This window comes from Petromyzon marinus, unplaced genomic scaffold (assembly GCF_048934315.1).
Source record: "Petromyzon marinus isolate PM22_M1 ecotype Great Lakes invasive population unplaced genomic scaffold, UKy_Petmar_22M1.pri1.0 PM_G_Scaffold_120, whole genome shotgun sequence".
Taxonomy (NCBI): domain Eukaryota; kingdom Metazoa; phylum Chordata; class Hyperoartia; order Petromyzontiformes; family Petromyzontidae; genus Petromyzon; species Petromyzon marinus.
Window position 1 is genome coordinate 1 of NW_027422674.1, and position 26,143 is coordinate 26,143.

The 26,143-nt window shown below is 53.2% G+C and overlaps 1 protein-coding gene across 1 annotated transcript; it reads right to left on the reverse strand.

Annotated features, from left to right (window-relative positions):
• Positions 1-1,317: 1,317 nt before the first annotated feature.
• Positions 1,318-24,107, reverse strand: LOC116937398 (mutS protein homolog 4-like). The gene is made up of 18 exons (XM_076059731.1): positions 23,945-24,107; positions 22,341-22,478; positions 21,304-21,500; positions 19,789-19,896; positions 19,210-19,325; positions 18,665-18,838; positions 17,133-17,302; positions 15,981-16,048; positions 15,183-15,257; positions 13,379-13,443; positions 9,148-9,325; positions 8,112-8,240; positions 5,546-5,649; positions 4,312-4,436; positions 3,530-3,730; positions 2,375-2,493; positions 1,894-2,022; positions 1,318-1,761 (listed from the first exon to the last, which is right to left on the reverse strand). The coding sequence occupies exons 1-18, from the start codon at positions 24,105-24,107 to the stop codon at positions 1,333-1,335; spliced, it is 2,688 nt and encodes an 895-aa protein (XP_075915846.1). The 3' UTR covers positions 1,318-1,332.
• Between the last annotated feature and the right edge of the window lie 2,036 nt (positions 24,108-26,143).

Genomic DNA, 26,143 nt, shown 5'->3' on the forward strand with positions numbered 1-26,143 from the left:
CTCGGCAACCCGCGACCGCCACCCATCCTTGCGGCGCCTCGCGGCTCTCCGAACCTCCGAGCGAGGGCTGCGGTAAGCCTCCTCATTCTCCGACGTGGGATTCTGTAGCCGATGACAGTGGGCCTGTCGCCATCCTGAACACCTCCTCTTGTCAGCCAGGGTCTCTGGGGAGGTCTGGACCGCGTACCCAAAGCAGCCATTTCAGCTGCATGAGTCACAGTCCTAAACCTCGCCCATTTACCCTCGACATCAGGAGGAGTGGGGGACGATGCCAATCCCAGCCGGCAGAGCATGCCACTAAGGGTTTGAATGGGGTCCTGGATGTACACCCACCACCGGAGTGAAAGAATTGCAGGTGCATCTTACAGATTACAAGTCGATGGTCAGTGGGCAGATCAGCTCCACGGTAGGTCCTGGTGTCAAGGACATGGGCTCGCATCCGCTGGTCCGTCACTATGTAGTCCAGCAGATGTTCTTGCTTGGACCCGGCATGCATCCATGATGTTGTGTGGATGCGGCGATGCCGGAACAGCGTGTTGGTATTTACAAGCCCATGGGCTGCACAAAAATGTAGCAGCCTCCTGCCGTTGTTATTGAGCTGGTCTGGCCCATGCCTTCCAATCACTCCAGACCAGGTGCATCATGACCAACTCGGGCATTCACCCAACAAGATGACTATCCCGAGGGGCCACTTTAGCTCGCACCTGTGACAGGAGGTCATAGAAGGCATCTGACTCATCGGCCTTGCCTGGATCCCTCCACGGATGTTCGTCTTCGGTGGGGGCATAAGTAACCACGACCACCACTCCTCACCTCCGGTTGTTGGGAAGGCGAGCCCAAAGTAGCCTGGAGCTTACAGCTTCCCAAACCTCACCGCCACGCTCCCACGCCCCCTTCATTCTTTTGTTTAGAAGAAGAGCCACTCCCTGTTGTTTGGCAGTCTCCTGCCGTGAGAAGAGGACTGTTCACCCCTCATGGTGGTAGGAGCCAGAGCCGGTCCACCGGACCTCCTGAATACCACAGAGATCCAGGCGGTACCGGTCCAGCTCCCGACAGAGGAGTGGCAGCCTCTCCTCCGCAGTGAGCGTTCGAACATTCCACGTGGCCACCCGTAGTGGTTTTTCGTTGTTTCTGGAGGAGCCCCGAGGGTAGATATTCAGTCTTCTGGCTCCGCCAAATGGGGTTTGGTCAGGAGACGTCATAGACGCCTGTCCCCCCGGGGCCTCCGGCACAAGCTTATTAGTTACATATTTCAGTTTAACTCGTGGTTTCGTGGTAATTAATTGAAGGTGGAAGGGTTACCAGCCCCTCGCACCTGTCCAGAGCCCCCGTTTAGCCCCTGTGGTGGATGCATTTGCCATGAGGGGAGGAGCCAATCAAAATTGGATCTCGCCCCAAAGCACTGTCCACGACAGAGTTGCCCATCCGGCACCGCGAGGAGGTAGGGGGTTGTTTTTCCGGACCACACACACACACACGTACACACACACGTACACACACACACACGTACACACACACACGCGTAGTACCGTAGTGCGTGTCCGGCGTGTGCCCCTGCACCAGCTTGTACGTGCACGTCACACGTGGCACCGTCCGCGAGTCGTCGGCACCAGCGGCTTTACCGTCACGACGGCCGGCCCAGGGCAGCTGCTGCTGCTGCTGATTGCGCGACTCCACCAGGAAGTGGCTGTTGGAGACGTTGGGGTAGAGGGTGGAGAGGTGGCTCAGCTCCAGGTGGTGGGTGGCGAAGATGGTGAACGTCTGGGGGAGGGGGGGGAGACACACAGGGGTGGTGAGGGTGGTGAGGGTGGTGAGTGGTGAGTGGTGAGTGTGAGTGGTGAGTGTGGTGAGTGTGAGTGGTGAGTGTTTGTGGTGAGTGTGAGTGGTCACCACCTTGCGCTGCAGGAGACACTCACAGACCGAGTGACAGATCCCCAGGGCCTCGTGGACCCCGGTGCCCCTCCCGAGCTCGTCGATGATCACCAGAGAGCGGTCGGTGGCTGTGCGAACTATGTAGTTCACCTGGGGTCATGGGGGTCACCGGGGGTCACCCACCCACTCACCCACCTACACACCCACCCACTCACCAACTCACTCACTCACTCACCCACCCACTCACACACCCAATCACCAACCCAATCACCCACCTACCCAACCACTCACCCACCCACTCACCCACCCACTCACACATCCACTCACCCACCCACTCACACACCCACTCACCAACCCACTCACCCACCTACCCAACCACTCACCCACCCACTCACCAACCCACTCACACACTCACCCACCCACTCACACACTCACCCACCAACCCACTCACCAATCCACTCACCCACCCACCCACTCACCCACCCTCTCACTCCCCACCCACCTCTCTCATCTCGATGGTGAAGGTGGAGGAGAGTGGCTGGATGTCGTCGTCCACACCGATGCGAGTGAAGATCTGATCAGCGATCCTCACGCAGGCAAAGTCGGCTGGTACGAAACAACCTGAAGCAGTGGTAGCACCCAAACACTCACTCACTTACTTACTCACCTACTCACTCACTCACTCAAACACTCACTCACTTACTTACTCACCTACTCACTCACTCAAACACTCACTCACTTTCTTACTCACCTACTCACTCACTCAAACACTCACTCACTTACTTACTCACCTACTCACTCACTCACTCAAACACTCACTCACTTACTTACTCACCTACTCACTCACTCACTCAAACACTCACTCATTTACTTACTCACCTACTCACTCACTCACCCAAACACTCACTCACTTACTTACTCACCTACTCACTCACTCAAACACTCACCTACTCACTTACTCACCTACTCAATCACCCACTCACTCACTTACTCACCCACTCACTCACCTACTCACTCAATCACCCACTCACTCACTCACCTACTCACTCACCTACTCACTCACTCACTCACCCACTCACTCACTCACCCACTCACTCACCCACTCAATCACTCACCCACTTACTCACCCACTCAATCACTCACCCACTCACTCACCCACCCACTCAATCACTCACCCACTCACTCACCCACCCACCCACTCAATCACTCACTCACCCACTCACTCAAACAGTCACTCACCCACCCACTCACTCACTCACTCACTGACTCACCCACTCAATCACTCACCCACTCACTCACCAACTCACTGACTCACTCACCCAATCACTCACCCACTCACCCACTCACTCACTCACCAACTCACTCATTCACCAACTCACCCACCCACTCACCAACCAACTCACTCACCAACTCACCCACCCATTCACCAACTCACTCACCCACCGACTCACTCACTCACCAACTCACCCACCCACTCACCAACTCACTCACTCACCCACCCACTCACTCACTCACTCACCAACTCACCCACCCACTCACCAACTCACTCACTCACCCACTCACTCACTCACCAACTCACTCACCCACTCACCAACTCACTCACTCACTCACCCACCCACTCACTCACTCACCAACTCACCCCCCCCCACCCACTCACCGATCTGTGCCATCACCTGGCAGAGTGCCACCTGTCTCAGCAGCGTGGACTTGCCGCTGTTGTTGGGCCCCGTGACAACGAGGAAGTTTGAGGCGTCCGACAGGAAGACGTCGTTAGGCACCAGCGGCCAGCCCAGCACCCGCTCCAGGATGGGGTGGCGAGCCCCCTTGAGGGCCAGCGTGTCAGAGAATTCCGGACGGACTGCAGCTCACCACAGACAGCGGGGGGGAGGTCACGGGGGGGAGGTCACGGAGGGGGAGGTCACGGGGGGGGAGGAGGTCACAGGGGGGGAGGTCACAGGAGGGAGGTCACGGGAGCGGAGGTCACGGGGGGTGAAGGTCACGGGGGCGGAGGTCACGGGGGGAGGTCACGGGGGTGACGATCACGGGGGGAGGTCACGGGGGGTGAAGGCCACTCACTCACCCACCCACCCACTCACCCACCCACTCACTCACTCACTCCCTCACTCACCCACTCACCCACTCAATCACCCACCCACTCACCCACTCACTCACCCACTCACTCACCCACCCACCGACTCACTCACCCACTCACCCACTCACTCACCCACTCACTCCCTCACTCACTCACCCACCCACTCACTCACCCACTCACTCACCCACTCACTCACCCACTCACTCATCCACCCACCCACCGACTCACTCACCCACTCACTCACCCACTCACTCCCTCACTCACTCACCCACCCACTCAGCCACCCACTCACCCACCCACCCACCCACTCACTCACCCACCCACTCACCCACCCACCCACCGCGTACCGGACTTGGTGAGCGTGGTGCGGTGAGCGAATGCCAGCAGCATGTCCACCATGGACACTGCGTCAGCAAGCTTGTAGAGACACACAATGTCCTCCCGGATCTCCGCAAACAGCTTGGACAACACCCTGGGCACGGAGACAGAGCGGGGGTCACCCTCCCCTCCCCAAAGGGTGTTGTGTAAAGAGTAGTGTACAGTAGTGTATAGTGTAGTGCATAGTGTAGTGTACAGTAGAGTATAGTGTAGTGTATAGTGTAGTGCATAGTGTAGTGTAGTAGTGTATAGTAATGTATAGTGTAGTGTACAGTAGTGTATAGTGTAGTGTATAGTGTAGTGCATAGTGTAGTGTATAGTGTACAGTAGTGTATAGTGTAGTGTATAGTGTACAGTAGTGTATAGTGTAGTGTATAGTGTAGTGCATTGTGTAGTGTATAGTGTACAGTAGTGTATAGTGTAGTGTATAGTGTAGTGTATAGTAGTGTATAATGTAGTGTAAAGTGTAGTAGTGTATAGTGTAGTGTATTGTGTAGTGTATAGTAGTGTATAGTGTAGTGTATAGTAGTGTATAGTGTAGTGCATAGTGTAATGTACAGTGTACAGTAGTGTATAGTGTAGTGTATAGTAGTATAGTGTAGTGTATAGTGTAGTGTATAGTAGTGTATAGTGTAGTGTATAGTAGTGCATAGTGTAGTGTATAGTGTAGTGTATAGTAGTGTATAGTGTAGTGTATAGTGTAGTGTATATTGTAGTGTATAGTGCAGTGTATAGTAGTGTATAGTGTAGTGTATAGTGTAGTGTATAGTAGTGTAGTGTATAGTGTAGTGTATAGTAATGTATAGTGTAGGGTATAGTGTAGTGTATAGTAGTGTATAGTGTAGGGTATAGTATAGTGTATATTGTAGTGTATAGTAGTGTATAGTGTAGTGTATAGTGTAGTGTATAGTGTAGTGTATAGTGTAGTGTATATTGTAGTGTATAGTGTAGTGTATAGTGTAGTGTATAGTGTAGTGTATATTGTGGTGTATAGTGTAGTGTATAGTGTATAGTGTAGTGTATAGTAGTGTATAGTGTAGTGTATAGTGTAGTGTATAGTGTAGTGTATAGTGTAGTGTATAGTAGTGCAGGGCATAGCCAGGGGGTTCCTCTGCAACCCCCACAGGTAGACGGGGCAGTGAGTGGAGGAACAGATGGAGATTAGTCCACCACACTCTGCCTGGGGTAGGGGTGTTCTCTCACACGTTGGACATGAGGTAAATCTCCTCCACGGCCTCCTGGCTGCGGCAGTTCAGCCTCATGAGGTCCATGGTGGTGTAGCTGAGAAGGTTCCCACGTTTGCTCACCTGGTGAGTGAGGGGTGGTGAGTGGTGAGTGAGGGGTGGTGAGTGGTGAGTGAGGGGTGTGGTGAGTGGTGAGTGAGGGGTGGTGAGGGGTGGTGAGTGGTGAGTGAGGGGTGTGGTGAGTGGTGAGTGAGGGGTGGTGAGTGAGGGGTGGTGAGTGGTGAGTGAGGGGTGGTGAGTGGTGAGTGAGGGGTGGTGAGTGAGGGGTGGTGAGTGAAGGGTGGTGAGTGGTGGGGTGAGTGGTGGTGAGTGGTGAGTGAGGGGTGGTGAGTGGTGAGTGAGGGGTGGTGAGTGAGTGGTGAGTGAGGGGTGAGTGAGGGTGGTGAGTGGTGAGTGAGGTGTGGTGAGGGGTGAGTGAGGGGTGGTGAGTGGTGAGTGAGAGGTGAGTGAGGGTGGTGAGTGGTGAGTGAGGTGTGGTGAGGGGTGAGTGAGGGGTGGTGAGTGGTGAGTGAGGGGTGTGGTGAGTGGTGAGTGAGGGGTGGTGAGTGAGTGGTGAGTGAGGGGTGAGTGAGGGGTGAGTGAGTGGTGAGTGAGGGGTGGTGAGTGGTGAGTGAGTGGTGGTGAGTGGTGAGTGAGGGGTGGTGAGTGGTGAGTGAGGGTGGTGAGTGGTGAGTGAGGGGTGTGGTGAGTGGTGAGTGAGGGGTGGTGAGTGGTGAGTGAGGGGTGAGTGAGGGGTGAGTGAGTGGTGAGTGAGGGTGGTGAGTGGTGAGTGAGAGTGGTGAGTGGTGAGTGAGTGGTGGTGAGTGGTGAGTGAGGATGGTGAGTGGTGAGTGAGTGGTGGGGAGTGGTGAGTGAGGGTGGTGAGTGGTGAGTGAGGGTGGTGAGTGGTGAGTGAGAGTGGTGAGTGATGGGGTGAGTGGTGGTGAGTGGTGAGTGAGGGGTGGTGAGTGGTGAGTGAGGGGTGAGTGAGGGGTGGTGAGTGGTGAGTGAGTGGTGGTGAGTGAGTGGTGGTGAGTGGTGAGTGAGGGGTGGTGAGTGGTGAGTGAGTGGTGGTGAGTGAGTGGTGGTGAGTGGTGAGTGAGGGGTGGTGAGTGAGGGGTGGTGAGTGGTGAGTGAGGGGTGGTGAGTGGTGGTGAGTGAGGGGTGGTGAGTGGTGAGTGAGGGGTGGTGAGTGGTGAGTGAGGGTGGTGAGTGGTGAGTGAGGGGTGGTGAGGGGTGAGTGAGGGGTGTGGTGAGTGGTGCGCTGAGTGGTGAGTGAGGGGTGGTGAGTGAGGGGTGTGGTGAGTGGTGGGGTGAGGGGTGAGACTCACACATAGACACATAGACTCACACATAGACACATAGACTCACACATAGACTCACACATAGACACATAGACTCACACATAGACTCATAGACTCACACGTAGACACACACATAGACACATAGACTCACACATAGACACATAGAATCACACATAGACACAGACTCACACGTAGACACATAGACTCACACATAGTTCACACATAGACACATAGACTCACACAAAGACACATAGACTCACAGATAGACACAGACTCACACATAGTCTCACACCTAGACACATAAACTCACACATAGACTCTGGGTCTATGAGTGGTGAGTCTGTGAGTGGTGAGTCTATGAGTGGTGAGTCTGTGAGTGGTGAGTCTGAGTCTCTGTGTGATGAGTCTATGCGTCTCTGCGTGGTGAGTCTATGGGTCTCTGTGTGGTGAGTCTATGGGTCTCTGTGTGGTGAGTCTGTGGGTCTCTATGTGATGAGTCTATGGGTCTCTGTGTGGTGAGTCTATGGGTCTCTGTGTGATGAGTCTATGGGTCTCTATGTGATGAGTCTATGGGCTCTGTGTGAGTCTATGAGTCTCTGTGTGGTGAGTCTGTGGGTCTCTGTGTGGTGAGTCTGTGGGTCTCTGTGCGATGAGTCTATGGGTCTCTGTGTGATGAGTCTATGAGTCTGTGTGGTGAGTCTGTGAGTCTCTGTGTGATGAGTCTGTGAGTCTCTGTGCGATGAGTCTATGAGTCTGTGTGGTGAGTCTATGGGTCTCTGTGTGGTGAGTCTGTGGGTCTCTGTGCGATGAGTCTATGGGTCTCTGTGCGATGAGTCTATGAGTCTCTATGTGATGAGTCTATGAGTCTCTGTGTGGTGAGTCTGTGGGTCTCTGTGCGATGAGTCTATGGGTCTCTGTGCGATGAGTCTATGAGTCTGTGTGGTGAGTCTGTGAGTCTCTGTGTGATGAGTCTGTGAGTCTCTGTGCGATGAGTCTATGAGTCTGTGTGGTGAGTCTATGGGTCTCTGTGTGGTGAGTCTGTGGGTCTCTGTGCGATGAGTCTATGGGTCTCTGTGCGATGAGTCTGTGAGTCTCTATGTGATGAGTCTATGAGTCTCTGTGTGGTGAGTCTGTGGGTCTCTGTGTGATGAGTCTATGGGTCTCTGTGCGATGAGTCTATGAGTCTGTGTGGTGAGTCTGTGAGTCTCTGTGTGATGAGTCTGTGAGTCTCTGTGCGTTGACCTTGATGAAGACCTCTGGCAGACGCTGTTCGGGCTGCAGGGAGTGAGCGGACGTCTGGATGTAAAAGCCACGCAGGGCGCTGTAGCTCATGGACATGGGCAGGTTGTGAATCTCGGAGAGCTGTTTGATGATCTCTGGGAGAGAGAGAAAATGGGCAGGTTGTGAATCACGGAGAGCTGTTTGATGATCTCTGGGAGAGAGAGAATGGGCAGGTTGTGAATCTCGGAGAGCTGTTTGATGATCTCTGGGAGAGAGAGAATGGGCAGGTTGTGAATCACGGAGAGCTGTTTGATGATCTCTGGGAGAGAGAGAATGGGCAGGTTGTGAATCTCGGAGAGCTGTTTGATGATCTCTGGGAGAGAGAGAATGGGCAGGTTGTGAATCACGGAGAGCTGTTTGATGATCTCTGGGAGAGAGAGAATGGGCAGGTTCTGAATCTCAGAGAGCTGTGTAATGGTCTCTGGGAGAGAGAGAATGGGCAGGTTGTGAATCACGGAGAGCTGTTTGATGATCTCTGAGAGAGAGAGAATGGGCAGGTTGTGAATCTCGGAGAGCTGTTTGATGATCTCTGGGAGAGAGAGAATGGGCAGGTTGTGAATCTCGGAGAGCTGTTTGATGATCTCTGGGAGAGAGAGAATGGGCAGGTTGTGAATCACGGAGAGCTGTTTGATGATCTCTGGGAGAGAGAGAATGGGCAGGTTCTGAATCTCGGAGAGCTGTGTGATGGTCTCTGGGAGAGAGAATGGGCAGGCTGTGAATCACGGAGAGCTGTTTGATGATCTCTGAGAGAGAGAATGGGCAGGGGAGAGAGGGGGAAGAGTGGGGGAGAAAGGAGGAGAGGGGGGGGGGAGATGATGGTGGAACCCACGACCTCCTGCGTACCAGGCGAGGTACTTGACATCTCGCAGCCACCGTGATGATGACGATGATGAGAGAGACACGCAAACTCCAAACGTACAGCAGCAGGCGGTAGAGAGAGAGAGGAAGAGAGAGATACAAAGACGGCCGGGGAGGGCTACGGGTGGGTGAGCCGTGCCGTGCCTTCGATGTCTCCGACAGCCTCGGAGAGGATGCGCCGAGCGAGGTCCAGGAAGCCGTTGAGGCCGGGGCGCACGACGTGGCAGCGCCGTGTCCTGGCCGAGAGGAGGTTGCCCTTGCGGAAGGGCAAATCGTCGGTCAGCACCGTGCGCAGCTTGCCCAGGATCGCAGGGAACCTGGCACGGGGACAGCGGGGGAGGAGACGCGGTGGGGGTTGTGGTGTCGCCGCCGCCATCGACGCCGCCACCGTCGCCGACAACAACAACGACGACGACAACCGCCGTTCGCCACTAAGTGGCGATGACGTCACCACGACGCTTGTGCCAGGCCATGTGCACTTCAAGGCCACGTGAAGTGTTGAACGCACGCTGGCACGAAGGTCACGGGGCAGACCCAGGTGCCAGGGGGGGACTGACTGAGATGAGTGGCTGATGCACCACCTGTGCCCCCTACTGTGCCAACCCGCTGTGCTTTAGCCACCCGGCGCTCCGCTCGTTGTTGTGAGCGTCGCTCCACCGCCCTCCGTTGTTGTTGGAGGGCGACTACCTCCAACTGCCCAGTAGCATCCTTCACGAGCCTCCTCCACTGAGTCCGATCTCGACACCGCTGGTACCAGTCATCGGCAAGTCCACTCAGCTCCACGTCCTCCTGTACCACGTCACTCCATCTTCTCTAGCCCCCTCGATCCGGCTGAACAAAAGCTGTTTCGGCATGTGATGGCTGGGCATGCGGGCTACATGGCCCAGCCAACGCAGTGTTGCCTGCCGGAGGAGCTCACCGATGGGACCTTGCCCAGATCTTTCAAGGATTTGTGAGCTCCTCACACAATCCAGCCAGGTTAAACCCAGGATGGATCGTAGACAGGCCAGCCTAAATGTTTCTAACCAGCAAAGATGTTCCCTTAGGGGGGTCCACGTTTCACAGGCATAGAGAAGGGAGGGAATGACTGTGGCCGAGAAGACCTGAAGCTTAGTGCGGAGCGACAGACCAAGTAGCTTCCACACAGCATTACGCAACCGATGAAAAGATAATGCCGCTTGACCGATTCCGAGTGCTGTTAAACCGGAGCCGGTCATGAGCACACTGCCCAGGTATGGGAAACTCTCCACTCTCCCCACAACTATCCCATCACCAATTGGAAGTTGTGGGGGTGGAGTGTCCGATGGCACAAAATACCCAGGCAAGTGCTTAGTTTCAGTGGGTAAGGCTCCACCTCTTAGTGGCAAGCTCCAGGTTCAGCAGCAGTGCCTCCAACTCCTCCTTTGAGTGAGCAGCAATTCCCAGATCATCGGCATACATTACATGGTTGAACAATCGGGAGCCATCCCTTGACCGCACCCGGGCATCGATCAGCCTCCCATTCTATCTGTACCAGATGGGAATTCCTCCGGTACAGCTACTGAAGACTTCACGAACTACGTGGTCAAAATAGATGTTTAATAATGTGGGAGCCAGAGGACATCCCTGCCGCACCCCAAGGTGTACAGGGAATGGCTCCGACTCCCGGCCACGTAGATTTGCCTGGGCCCGCTCACTATCATGAAGGTCCTTAATGATCATGAGCAGAGGGTCAGGGACTTCGAAAGCACGAAGAACAACCCAGAGCCCAGGCCTACTGATGGTGTCATAGGCCTTGGTCAGGTCAATAAAGCAGAGATGTAGGTCTTGTTGGAATTCCCTATACCTATACTGTAGCAGACAGACAGAAAATATGACATGTGCAGGAACGCCTTTTCCTGAAACCGCATTGGGGTTCCGCATGCCTCTTCTAAGCGTGCCTTGCACGGCGATGTTGAATAATCCTTGCCAGGACCTTTCCCGGCACACTGAGGAGTGAGATACCCCTGTAGTTGTTACAGTCTGTACGGTCCCCCTTCTTAAAGAGGGGGACCACCAGGGCATTCTTCCAATCCTGCGGAACCCATCCAGTGGTCCAGACTGTTGTTATGATGTCATGTAGGACAGTTTGTGCACAAACGCCACCCTTCCTCAGCATTTTGCATGGGAGATCGTCTCTACCCGGTGCCTTTCCTGGTCTCAGACTCTGGATTGCCTTCAGTACTTCCTCAACAGATGGCACCTCAGCCAGCCACTCACAGGGGGTGACTTCTTCCAATATTTGAGGCACCGCAGCCTCAGTAGTGTCATCCCCACTTTGGCCCACGATGTTTTCCAGGTTGAGGGATTTTTCCTCCCCCAGGACCTCACAGAAATGCTCAGCAAATATGCAAACCTGTTCCTCGGGGTCGGAGATTTGGTCACTGTTCTTTCCCCTAATGATGGTAATAGGTGTGGCGCTGCAGGTTATATTTTTTTATGGAGTTAAAGAGCGATTTGTGATCGCGGGCCATTGAGGCAGACTCCATCTCCTCAGCAACCCGCGACCACCACCCATCCTTGCAGCACCTCACGGCTCTCCATACTTCCGAGCAAAGGTTACGGTAAGCCTCCTCATTCTCCGACGCGGGATGCTGTAGGCTATGAGAGTGGGCCTGTCGCTTTTCTCAGCCAGCCTGAGCACCTCCACTGTCAGCCAAGGTCTCTGGGGAGGTCTGGACCGTGTACCCAAAGCAGCCATTGCAGCTGCATGAGCCACAGTCCTAAATCTCGCCCATTGTCCCTCGACATTAGGAGGAGTGGGGGACGATGCCAACCCCAGCCACACTGAGACCAGGCCACTATGGGTTTAAATGGGGTCCTGGGTGTACACCCACCACCGGAGTGGAAGAATGGCAGGCGCATCTTACAGATGACTAGTCGATGGTCAGTGGGCAGATCAGTACCACGGTAGGTCCTGGTGTCAAGGACATGGGCCCGCATTCGCTGTTCCGTCACTATGACATCCAGTAGATGGCCTTGCTTAGACCCGGCATGCATCCATGATGTTGTGTGGATGCGCCGATGCCGGAACAGCGTGTTGGTAATTATAAGCCCATGGGCTGCACACAAATCTAGCAACCTCCTGCCGTTGTTATTGAGCTGATCTGGCTCATGCCTTCCAATCACTCCAGACCAGGTGTCAGCATCATGACCAACTCGGGCATTGAAGTCACCCAACAAGATGACTCTATCCCGAGGGTCCACTTTAGCTAGCACCTGTGACAGGAGGTTATAGGAGGCATCTGACTTATGCCTGCATCCTTCCACGGATGTTCATCTTCGGTGGGGGCATAACTAACCATGACCACCACTCCTCACCTCTGGTTGATGGGAAGGCGAGCCCAAAAAGTAGCCTGGGGCTTACAGCTTCCCACACCTCACCACCACGCTCCCACGCCCCCTTCATTCTTTTGTTTAGAAGAAGAGCCACTCCCTGTTGTTTGGTAGTCTCCTCCCCTGAGTAGAAGACTGTCCACCCCTCACGGTGGCAGGAGCCAGAGCCGGTCCACCGGACCTCCTGATTACCACAGAGATCCAGGCGGTACCGGTCCAGCTCCCGACAGAGAAGTGGCAACCTCTCCTCCGCAGTGAGCATTCGAACATTCTACGAGGCCATCCGTAGTGGCTTTTCGTTGTTAAAGGAGGAGCCCCGAGGGGAAGGATTCAGTCTCCTGGCTCCGCCAAATGGGGTTTGGCCAGGAGACGTCATAAATGCCTATCCCCCCGGGGCCTCCGGCACAAGCTTATTAATTACATTTTTCATTCATGGTTTGGTGATAATTAATTGAACGTAGATGGGTTACCAGCCCCTCGCACCCATGCAGAGCCCCCAATTGGCTGCTGTGGTGGCTACAAACGTCATTAAGGGAAAAGCCAAAAATCTAAATAGGCCCTCCCCCCATGGCACTGCCCACCACAGCGTTGCCATCCGGTACCAACGAGGAGGTAGGGGGTTGTTTTTGCCACCGTCACAACCCTCACCATCACCACCATCACCCTCACCACCGTCACCACCATCACCACCATCACCACCACCACCCACACCACCACCCCCACTACCACCACCACCACCACCACTACCACCGTCACCACCATCACCCCCACCACCACCCACACCTCCACCCCCACCACCACCACCACCACCGTCACCACCCCCACCATCACCACCACCTCCTCCACCACCCCCACCCACACCACCACCACCACCACCTCCTCGACCACCATCACCCCCACCACCACCACCCCCACCACCACCCCCACCACCACCCCCACCACCACCACCATCACCCCCACCACCGTCACCACAGTCACCACCTCCACCACCACCACCAGCCTGGTCTCCTCGTCACCTGCAGTCCAACAGGGAGCTCTGGTAGGCTGTCAGCAGTGGAGTCTTGCAGGGGCTGAGCGCTCGCTGGGAACACAGCAGGGGAGAGATAGGTGAGAGTGACACCTGCACCTGTCACTCACCACTCACCACCTCACCACTCACCACCTCACCACTCAACTCACCTCACCCTTCACTCAACACTCACCCACCCCTCACCAACCCCTCACCTCACCACTCACCTCACCTGCCACTCACCCTACCTGTGGGTGTTGTGGAGGCACCCCCAGTGGCAGCTGTCTCTGTGTGTGAGTCTGCTGTTGCCTAGGGGCACCCCCAGTGGCAGCTGTCTCTGTGTGTGAGTCTGCTGTTGCCTAGGGGCACCCCCAGTGGCAGCTGTCTCTGTGTGTGAGTCTGCTGTGGTCTAGGGGCACCCCCAGGGGCAGCTGTCTCTGTGTGTGAGTCTGCTGTTGCCTAGGGGCACCCCCAGTGGCAGCTGTCTCTGTGTGTGAGTCTGCTGTTGCCTAGGGGCACCCCCAGTGGCAGCTGTCTCTGTGGGTGAGTCTGCTGTAGCCTAGGGGCACCCCCAGTGGCAGCTGTCTCTGTGTGTGAGTCTGCTGTAGCCTAGGGGTACCCCCAGTGGCAGCTGTCTCTGTGTGTGAGTCTGCTGTGGCCTAGGGGCACCCCCAGTGGCAGCTTAATGATAATGATAGTGATCAATAATAATTAGTGATGATAGTGATCAATAATAATTAGTGATGACAGTGATTAACAATAATTAGTGATGATAGTGATCAATAATAATTAGTGATGACAGTGATTAACAATAATTAGTGGTGATAGTGATCAATAATAATTAGTGATGACAGTGATGAACAATAATTAGTGGTGATAGTGATCAATTAATTAGTGATGACAGTGATTAACAATAATTAGTGATGATAGTGATTAACAATAATTAGTGATGATAGTGATTAATAATAATTAGTGATGATAGTGATTAACGATGATTAGTGATGATGGTGATTAACAATAATTAGTGGTGATAGTGATCAATAATAATTAGTGATGACAGTGATGAACAATAATTAGTGGTGATAGTGATCAATAATAATTAGTGATGACAGTGATTAACAATAATTAGTGATGATAGTGATTAACAATAATTAGTGATGATAGTGATTAACAATAATTAGTGATGACAGTGATTAACGATAATTAGTGATGATAGTGATTAACAATAATTAGTGATGACAGTGATTAACAATAATTAGTGATGACAGTGATTAACAATAATTAGTGATGATGGTGATTAACAATAATTAGTGATGATGGTGATTAACAATAATTAGTGATGATAGTGATCAATAATAATTAGTGATGACAGTGATTAACAATAATTAGTGATGATAGTGATCAATAATAATTAGTGATGACAGTGATTAACAATAATTAGTGATGACAGTGATCAATAATAATTAGTGATGACAGTGATTAACAATAATTAGTGATGATAGTGATTAACAATAAGTAGTGATGATAGTGATTAACAATAATTAGTGATGATAGTGATTAACAATAATTAGTGATGACAGTGATCAATAATAATTAGTGATGATAGTGATTAACAATAATTAGTGATGATAGTGATTAATGATAATTAGTGATGGTAGTGATTAACAATAATTAGTGATGACAGTGATTAATGATAATTAGTGATCATAGCGATGAACAATAATTAGTGATGACAGTGATTAATGATAATTAGTGATGGTAGTGATTAACAATAATTAGTGATGACAGTGATCTTGGGCAGGCGATGTAACCTGCAGTGGAGACACCAACTCCAGGACATGCTTGAGGTGGATGGCATAGTTGATCTTAGACTCAGAAGTTCTCAACTGGAACAGGGTGGATGGATAGACAGATACATAGATAGATACATTTTGATTTAAAGCTTTCGTGACCGCAGGGATTCATATTCTTGGTTCTTTCGGTAAAGTCACCACGTAGAAAGGGAAACTATAAAATAATAAAAATATAAAACAATAAAATTATCACGAAGTTTCGACTGCAACACAAGTAATCATCATCAAGGTGTGAAAACCACAGCAAGAAAATTGTATTGTTTTATATTTATATTATTTCCCTTCTACGTGACTTTACCGAATATAGATAGATACATGTAGAGATAAATATAGACAAATAAATAGATCACTAAATAGCCTCTCTCTCTACATCACGGGTGGGGAACCTTTTTTCTACCAAGGGCCATTTGGATATTTACAACATCATTCGCGGGCCATACAAAATTGATCAACTTAAAAATTAGCCCATTATATCCGGTCAAACGTTTAATTAACTCGCCCCTAATGCGATGGGCTGGAACTGCTTCTCTTTGGCGAAGCGTTTGGTGATGTTAGCCGGTATTGACGATGTTGTTGCTACTCGCAACTGCTCTTCCAGGTTTGCTCTACCTAGATTTATTGAATTTCGAGTCCTGCCTGCGGTTGCCTTGGCAGGGCCAGAGACCGGACGTTCCCCACCCCTGTTTAACGTGATGAAGGGGTACTGTGTGGTGCTGAGCGAGGTGATGCTGATGATGATTAAAGTGATCATCTCACCGTCTCTGTCTTAGGGATTTGAATCAGCATTGAGAGCAGGTGGTCTACATCCAGAAACTGACTGATAGCTGCACACACATACACACAGACATCACACATATACACACAGACACACACACACAGACATACACAACAACAACAACCGCCATTCGCCACTAAGTGGCGGTGACGTCACCACGACGCTTGTGCCAGGCCATGTGCACCTTGAGGCCACATGAAGTGTCGAACGCCCACCGGCAGGTGGTCACGGGGCAGACCCAGGTGCCACGGGTCGACTGACTAAGATGACTGAGATGACTGGCTGATGCACCACCTGTGCCCCCTACTGTGCCAACTTGCTGTGCTTTAGCCAGCCGGCGCTCCGCTCGTCGTTGTGAGCGTCGCTCCTCCGCCCTCCGTTGTTGTTGGAGGGCGACTGCCTCCAACTGCCCAGTAGCGTCCTTCACGAGCCTCCTCCACAGAGGCCGATCTTGACACCGCTGGTACCAGTCATCGGCAAGTCCACTCAGCTCCACGTCCTCCTGTACCACATCACTCCATCTCTTCTCTAGCCCGTGCCGCGCCCGTTTAGCCCCCTCAATCCGGCCGAACAAAATCTATTTGGGCATGTGGTGATTGGGCATGCGGGCTACATGGCCCAGCCAACGCAGTCTTGCCTGCCGGAGGAGCTCACCGATGGGACTTTGTCCAAATTTTTCGAGGATTTGTGAGCTCCTTACACAATCCAGCCTGGTTAAACCCAGGATTGATCGTAGGCAGGCCAGCCTAAATATTTCTAACCGGCGAAGATGTTCCATTAGGGGGGTACACGTTTCACAAGCGTAGAGAAGGGAGGGAAGACCCGAAGCTTCGTGCGGAGCGACAGACCAGGTAACTTCCACACAGCGTTACGCAACCGATTAAAAGATAATGCCGCTCGACTGATTCGGAGTGAGACCTCTGCTGTTAAACCGGAGCCGGTCATGAGCACATTGCCCAGGTATGGGAAACTCTCCACTCTCTCCACAACTGCCCCATCACCCACATACCCACTCACCCACCCACCCAACCACTCACTCACCCACTCACCCACCCACCCACTCACTCACCCACTCACCCACCCACATACCCACCCACCCACTCAGCCACCCACCCACCAACCCACCCACCCACCGGCCTGCACTCTATAGAAGTTGTCTTCCTGCATCAGCTCATCCACACAGTCGAGACGGCCTCTGAGCGTCTCTTCGTCCACCAGCGGCTCGTGGATGTTGGCTCTGAGCCGGCGCGCTCCTCCACGCGTCCTCGTGTAGTTGAGCACCCCGAATAGCGAGTGGGAGCTCCTGGGTGCACGCTCGCACGCACACACACACACACACGGGTGGAGGAGGGTCACACACACACCAACACACACCCACACACACTCACACCACACTCGCACCCACACATACACGCACACACACCAACACACACACACTACCACACTTGCACCCACACACACCCCCACACACACCAACACACACCAACACACACACCAACACACACACACCAACACAAACCACAAAACAACAACAACCACCATTCGCCACTAAGTGGCGGTGACATCACCACGACGCTTGTGCCAGGCTATGTGCACCCTGAGGCTACGTGAAGTGTCGAACGCCCGCTGGCAGGAGGTCACGGGGCAGACCCAGGTGCCACGGGTCGACTGACTGAGATGACTGGCTGATGCACCACCTGTGCCCCCTACTGTGGCAACCTGCTGTGCTTTAGCCACCCGGCGCTCCGCTCGTTGTTGTGAGCGTCGCTCCTCTGCCCTCCATTGTTGTTGGAGGGCGACTGCCTCCAACTGCCCAGTAGCGTCCTTCATGAGCCTCCTCCACAGAGGCCGATCTTGACACCGCTGGTACCAGTCATCGGCAAGTCCACTCAGCTCCACGTCCTCCTGTACCACATCACTCCATCTCTTCTCTAGCCCGTGCCGCACCCGCTTAGCCCCCTCAATCCGGCCGAACAAAAGCTGTTTCGGCATGCGGTGGCTGGGCATGCGGGTTACATGACCTATCCGAGGGGCCACTCTATCCCGAGGGGCCACTTTAGCCAGCACCTGCGACAGGAGGTCATAGAAGGCATCTGACTCATCGGCTTTGCCTGCATCCCTCCACGGATGTTCATCTTCGGTGGGGGCATAAGTAACCACGACCACCATTCCTCGCCTCGGGTTGATGGGAAGGCGAGCCCAAAGTAGCCTGGGGCTTACAGCTTCCCACACCTCACCGCCACGCTCCCACGCCCCCTTCATTCTTTTGTTCAAAAGAAGAACCACTCCCTGTTTTTTGGCAGTCTGCTGTCCCGAGTAGAGGACTGTCCACCCCTCATGGTGGCAGGAGCCAGAGCCAGTCCACCGGACCTCCTGAATGCCACATAGATCCAGGCGGTACCGGTCCAGCTCCCGACAGAGGAGTGGCAGCCTCTCCTCCGCAGTGAGCGTTCGAACATTCCACGTGGCCACCCGTAGTGGTTTTTCGTTGTTTCTGGAGGAGCCCCGAGGGTAGATATTCAATCTCCTGGCTCCACACACAACCACACACACCACACACACCCACACACCACACACACCAACACACACACCAACACACACACACCAACACACAGAAGGGGGAGCGGCTATCCCCGCTAGCGAGGGAAGAGGAGGCATCGTCTACCGGGGGTCGTGGGAGTTGCGCAGCAGCTCCAGGTTGGCGGCCGTTGTGCCGTCGATCATGGCGGTGCGCTCACTGCCGCAGAAGGAGACGCGCACGGAGGCCGGGGCGAGCACCACGCCCTGGATGAACTCCACATACTGCAGCAGCGCCGCCGGCGAAGCCAGGCAGTAGTATCTGGGGGTGGTCGGCAGGGGGGAGGGTGAGAGGGGGGTGGGTGAGTGGGTGGATGAATGGATGGGTGAGTGGATGGGTGGGTGGGTGAGTGAGTGGGTAACCCTAACCCTAACCACTCCATCTCTTCTCTAGCCCGTACCGTGCCCGTTTAGCCCCCTCGATGCGGCCGAACAAAAGCTGTTTGGGCATGCGGTGGCTGGGCATGCGGGCTACATGGCCCAGCCAACGCAGCCTTGCCTGCCGGAGGAGCTCACCGGTGAGCTCCTCACCCGCTCACCCACACACTCACCCACACACTCACTCACCCACTCACCCACCCACTCACCCACCCACACACACATCCACACACACACCTACACACACCCACTCACTTCCCCTGCACGTCCATGAGTACGGTGGCCATGTGGGGCACGCAGAGCCTTCGCACGGCGTCCATGCCCCGCTCCTCGTTGAAATATTTCCTCAGCACCGTGGTCACGTGGGCCTCCTGCACACGCACTCACCACGAGGTGGCAGCACCCACTGTGGTGCGTCTGTGGGTCTCTGGTGAGTCTGTGGGTCTCTGTGTGGTGAGTCTATGGGTCTCTGTATGGTGAGTCTTTGGGTCTCTGTGCGATGAGTCTATGGGTCTCTGTGTGGTGAGTCTGTGGGTCTCTGTGTGATGAGTCTAGGAGTCTCTGTGTGGTGAGTCTATGGGTCTCTGTATGTGATGAGTCTATGGGTCTCTGTGTGATGAGTCTATGGGTCTCTGTGTGGTGAGTCTGTGGGTCTCTGTGTGATGAGTCTAGGAGTCTCTGCGTGATGAGTCTGTGGGTCTCTGTGTGATGAGTCTATGGGTCTCTGTGTGATGAGTCTATGGGTCTCTGCGTGGTGAGTCTATGGCTCTCTGTGTGATGAGTCTAGGAGTCTCCGCGTGGTGAGTAGTGGCGATGCCCTCCGTGCGTGCTCACAGGGAAGTAGTCCCTCAGCAGGGTGAACATTTTGCTGGCGTTTGGGTTGCAGGCCGTTTGGGGCATCACCACCTCCAGCGGGCGTAGCACCTGCAGCTTGGTGATCGCCTGAACAAGCAGCAGCAGCAACAGCAGCAGCAGCAGCAGCGCCAGCAACGAGAATAACAGGCTGAGGTGCAGCAGGAGGAGGTCACGGGACAGACCCAGGTGCAGTGCGTTGACTGCTGTGCCAGGCTAGGTGCACCAGGAGGAGGTCACAGGACAGACCCAGGTGCAATGGGTTGACTGCTGTGCCAGGCTAGGTGCACCAGGAGGAGGTCACGGGACAGACCCAGGTGCAGTGGGTTGACTGCTGTGCCAAGCTAGGTGCATGAGGTAAGGTAAAATTAAAAAACTAGTGTTTAATAGTTTAATACTAACTTAACCTGTCAATGTATATAAATATACTGCATACCTGCAGAATAACGACACGCACACATTGGCACGTAGCTACTTACGTGGCTACTGGGTCCCGCACTTTCAAGGGCCCCGCGCTAAACGCTTTCAAGCGATCAATTCCGGTTCGGTGATTCTGCTCTCTTACCAGAGTACGAAACCACCCTTCAGCTTTTACGAACGGCCGAGTGTGTTGAAGGTTCAGTTTCAGTTTTCAGTTTATTTTGGGTATAGCCCTGTGAGCCATCCGGCTCTTGAATCGGAGTGCAACCGCAACAAACCAACAAACCAACAAAAACACGACCAAGAAAAGCATCAAATTTTGACTTAAAGCTTTCGTGACTGCAGTGATTCATATTCTCAGCTCTTTCGGTAAAGTCACGTTGAAGGGAAACAATAAAATAATAAGCACAGAGACAATTTAAACCGAGAAGATGTATTCTGGCTTAGCAATCATTGTAAGGATTTGATAAACTATTTCAGGTCTTAATTGATTGTTCACGCTTACGGTGGCTTTCAGACAGCATACATTAATTTTTCGTCTCCCCCCTCCTCTTTTCAGAACATAGATGGACTCGTCATTCTAAATAAACTGACAAATCATGGCGCCAACGTATTTTTATAAATAAATAAATGCACCGATTATAAATAAATAAATTATTGTGAACCGCCACTTCTTTCAAATGTTTCTTGCCGTTGGTTTTGACATCTGATGATGACCGTTTGTGTTATGGTTGAAACGTCGTGAGAATTTTTATAGTTTTATATATATTTTAGTATTTTATTGTTTCCCTTCAACGTGGTGACTTTACCGAAAGAGCTAAGAATATGAATTACTGCTGCAGTCACGAAAGCTTCAAATCAAAACAACCACAACCACAAAGAAAACTTAGGTTAGAGATGTGTCGCATTATCCGGCCGTACAGCAAGTGACAAAAATGACAATCGCTTTACCGCGCAGGTGAAGAATGTGCGTGTTTTAGTTTTTAATTCAGGGCCCGGTTCATAACACGCACTGCACAGGAGGGGGGGGGCCCTTTGTGTTCGTGCACGGAGAGAGAAGGAGGGGCGGAGGCTGACCTTGACGTAGGGCTGGCTGTCGGGGAACTGACACAGCACCAGCTCGGGGCAGCGCAGGTCGATGCTGGCCAGGCCGACCTCGCCCCGAGCGATACCTCGGCCCTCTGCCAACGCCACCACCACCGACCTCGCCTCCACTTCCTCCTCCTCCTCCTCGTCGCCGGCGTCGGCGTCGTCAGTCGTGGAGAACGAGGTCGCTGCGGGGCCACAAGAGAGACGGGGTGCTGCCTCCTGTCGTGAGTCGATGAACGGTGGTGAGTCTACGGGTCTCTGTGTGAGTCTATGGGTCTCTGTGTGAGTCTATGGGTCTCTGTGTGAGTCTACGGGTCTCTGTGTGAGTCTACGGGTCTCTGTGTGAGTCTATGGGTCTCTGTCTGAGTCTATGGGTTTTTGTGTCAGTCTATGGGTCTCTGTGTGAGTCTATGGGTCTCTGTGTGAGTCTACGGGTCTCTGTGTGAGTCTACGGGTCTCTATGTGAGTCTACGGATCTCTGTGTGAGTCTACGGGTCTCTGTGTGAGTCTACGGGTCTCTGTGTGAGTCTACGGGTCTCTGTGTGAGTCAATGGGTATCTGTGTGAGTCTATGGGTCTCTGTGCGAGTCTACGGGTCTCTGTGTGAGTCTATGAAGGGTGGCGAGTCTATGGGTCTCTGTGTGAGTCTATGGGTTTCAGTGTTAGTCTACGGGTCTCTGTGTGAGTCTATGGGTTTCTGTGTGAGTCTACGAGTCTCTGTGCGAGTCTATGGGTCTCTGTGTGAGTCTATGGGTTTCTGTGTGAGTCTATGGGTCTCTGTGTGAGTCTATGGGTCCTGTGTGAGTCTATGGGTTTCTGTGTGAGTCTATGGGTCTCTGTGTGAGTCTATGGGTCTCTGTGCGAGTCTACGGGTCTCTGTGTGAGTCTATGAAGGGTGGTGAGTCTATGGGTCTCTGTATGAGTCTATGAAGGGTGGTGAGTCTACGGGTCTCTGTGCGAGTCTATGGGTTTCTGTGTGAGTCTACGGGTCTCTGTGTGAGTCTACGGGTCTCTGTGTGAGTCTACCGGTGGACGTGGTGGCCCTGCTGCTGCTGCCGGGCGCATGCCGCTGGCGTTGCCGCGCGAGCCGCCTGGCGCCGCACGGAACCGGGAAGAGGGGAGGGGCGCCCGCGGGGCCCAGGAGGAGAAGCCTGGCATCACCACGGTGGGAGCATCACCGCAGCCGCCACCGCCACCACCGCCGCGGGCCCTGCCGCCGCCGCTGGTGGTTGTGGCGGTGTCGGCGTTGCCGCTCCGGTCGGCCAATCCCGACTCTGGGAACAAGAGAAACGGGGGGGGGGGGGGGGGCGGACGGAGACTTAATTAAAGCGGTCCGTTTTCTTCGGGGCTCCTCGCGCTCACGGCCCTGTTCCAACGCGGCACGGGGGGAGCGCGATGGCACCAGAAGGCCGACATCGTTCAAGAGAGAGGCTTCACCAAAAACAGAAGCGAGAGAGCTTGCATTCTTCGACAGCTGGCGAGGAACGACGCCTCCCTCTCGTCTCCCCCCCCCACCGCCCACCAACCCCAGCGAGGTCTTGTGCGAAATCCTGTTCGGCAGGATTAACGGTGCTCCCCTTTGACAAGACCCTAGCGGAGGGAGCGAGCTGATTTTCTAAAGGGAGGGGGGGGAGAGGCTGCGTAGGGCCACACATTTGCTCGACGCAACATCACAGAACGGTGCCCGGAATGGAAAGCCGTGGGCTTGTCGGGGCCTTAATGCTCCACAGGGAGCGGAGAGCAGCCAGATGCAATCTGTTCCTTAAACCTGTCGTGACCACAGGAATTCATGTTGTTGAGTTATTTCGGCAAAAACTCACATAGGTACGAAAACATTTTAATGGATCACGACGTTTGGATCGCGACACAAGCAACCGTCACCAGGTGTGAAACGAACACAGCAGGTGGACCGCCGATGTAGGAGCTGACGTAGGAGCAGTCCACGTGACCTCACTAAAAGAACCAAAGGATATGGAGCAAGAGGAGCCAAAGTACGGTAATCCGTCAACATCAAAATAATCCGCGGAGAGGCGTCATCCCCCTCAGGGGCGGAGCCAGGATTTTCAGCCCGGGGTGACATTCAACAAATGTTAACTTCAAGAATGATTAGAGATTTCGATTTAAAGCTTTCGTGACTGCAAGGATTCATCTTCTTTGGTTCTTGCGGTAAAGTCACCACGTAGAATGAGAATAAAATAATAAAACAATAAAAGTCTCACGACGTTTCGGCCACAGCACAAGTGGCCTTCTTCAGGTTTAAAGGGACAGACCTGTTGGGACGACAGGTGGCCTGAAGAAGGCCACCTGCGTTGCGGCCGAAACGTCGTGAGAATTTTATTGTTTTATTTTATTATTTTATTCTCATTCTACGTGGTGGTGACTTTACCGAAAGAACCAAAGAAGATGATTAGAGAGTCAGGCTTGTTGAACCAGACGCCATCGGTTTGGCGACACGCTCTGACGGTGCAGTTACACGAAGTCCGCCGGACCGAGTGTCGTGCACTTACACGCACAATGTTTCAGATTTTTCGATTTTTTATTTTTTTTCGGGGGTGACAATTGTCTAACCCTGTCACCCCCCCCCCGCCCCCTGGCTCCGCCGCTGATTGCCCTCCTGCACTCTCTCCGACCTTGCATCCTGGAGTGGCGTGCCGCGGGCGTGGAGCTGAGCAAAGACGAGGAGGCGGAGGAGGTGGAGGCGGTGGTGCTGTGTAGCTTGGCTCTGGTCTTTGTGCGCCGGGGAGGAGAATCCAGCAGTAGGCCAAACGAGTACTTGGGACCCTTCGTGGACATCCTGCAACCAAGCCTGGGGGTGAGCGAGATGTTGACTACCTCACCTGGTATACAGCAAGAGGTCGTGTGTTCCACCACCATCATCATCATCACGGTGGCTAGGAGATGTTGACTACCTCGCCTGGTATACAGCAGGAGGTTGTGGGTTCCACCATCATCATCACGGTGGCTAGGAGATGTTGACAACCTCACCTGGTATACAGCAGGAGGTCGTGGGTTCCACCATCATCATCATCACGGTGGCTAGATGTTGACTACCTCGCCTGGTATACAGCAGGTCGTGGGTTCCACCACCACCATCAATATCATCACGGTGGCTAGGTGATGTTAACTACCTCGCCTGGTATACAGCAGGAGGTCGTGGGTTCCACCATCATCATCATCATCACGGTGGCTAGGAGATGTTAACGCCTGAGCCTGGCAGTGATTAGGAAGCTTGGGGAATATTCAAATCTGTGCGAGGGGCTTAACGCTGCTCAAACGATGAGGATCTGCGAGATTACCTCATCCGATTTCAAAAGAGCGGATCACCTGTCAGACACACACACAGACATCACACACACACACAAGACACACACAGACATCACACACACACACAAGACACACACAGACATCACACACACACAGACATCACACAGACATCACACACACATCACACACACAAGACACACACAGCCATCACACGCACACAGCCATCACACACACACACACAGACATCACAAACACACAAGACACACACACAGACATCACACACACAAGACACACACAGACACACACACATCACACAAGACACACACAGACATCACACACATCATACACACAGACATCACACACAGACATCACACACACAGACACACACAAGACACACACAGACATCACATACACACAGCCATCACACACAAGACACACACAGACATCACACACACATCACACACACACAGACGCACACAAGACACACACAGACATCACACACACACAGCCATCACACACACACACAAGACATACACAGCCATCACACACACACACAAGACACACACAGACATCACACACACAACACACACACAAGACACACACAGACATCACACACACACAAAGACATCACACACACACGACACACACACAGACATCACACACAGACATCACACACACACACAGACATCACACACACACGACACACACAGAGACATCACACACACACAGACATCACACACACACAGACATCACACACACACAAGACACACACAGACATCACACACACATCACACACACAAGACACACACAGATATCACACACAAAGACCCCCCGTACAGCCTTAACAATCTGTAGGGGCGAGTGCTGTAAGCGAGTAGCAGCACCTATAAGGGCCGGCACTGTGGCACACGAGGGGGTGGGTGGCCAGCACCACGCCCGACCGCCTTTGTCTCCCCCAGTGGTGATGTTTACTACACACACCACCACACCAGGTACTCATTTGAGGCTGAGTCGACCTAGGGGAGGCCCAGGACCGGTTCAGAGAATCGTAGCGCGGCGTAGCGCTAACCACTACACTACCGCTCCCCACATACACACACACAGACACACACAGAGACACACGGAGACACACGGAGACACACACAGAGAGACACACACACAGACACACACAGAGACACATCACACATGGAGACACACAGAGACACACACACAGAGACACACACATCACACACGGAGACACACATACAGAGACACACACACATGTACACACACAGAGACACACACAGAGACACAGACACACACACACAGAGACACAGAGACACACACAGACACACACACAAACACACACACAGAGACACACACACGGAGACACACACAGACACACACAGAGACACACACCACACACAGATACACACACACAGATACATACACACACATACACACAGATACATACACACACATCCACACAGACACACACACTATTACACTATTCAACTATAGACGAGAGACCTTCTGCAGTGATCTATCAGTGCAGGAGCGGAGCTGCTGTGAGGCGAGGCGCTTGG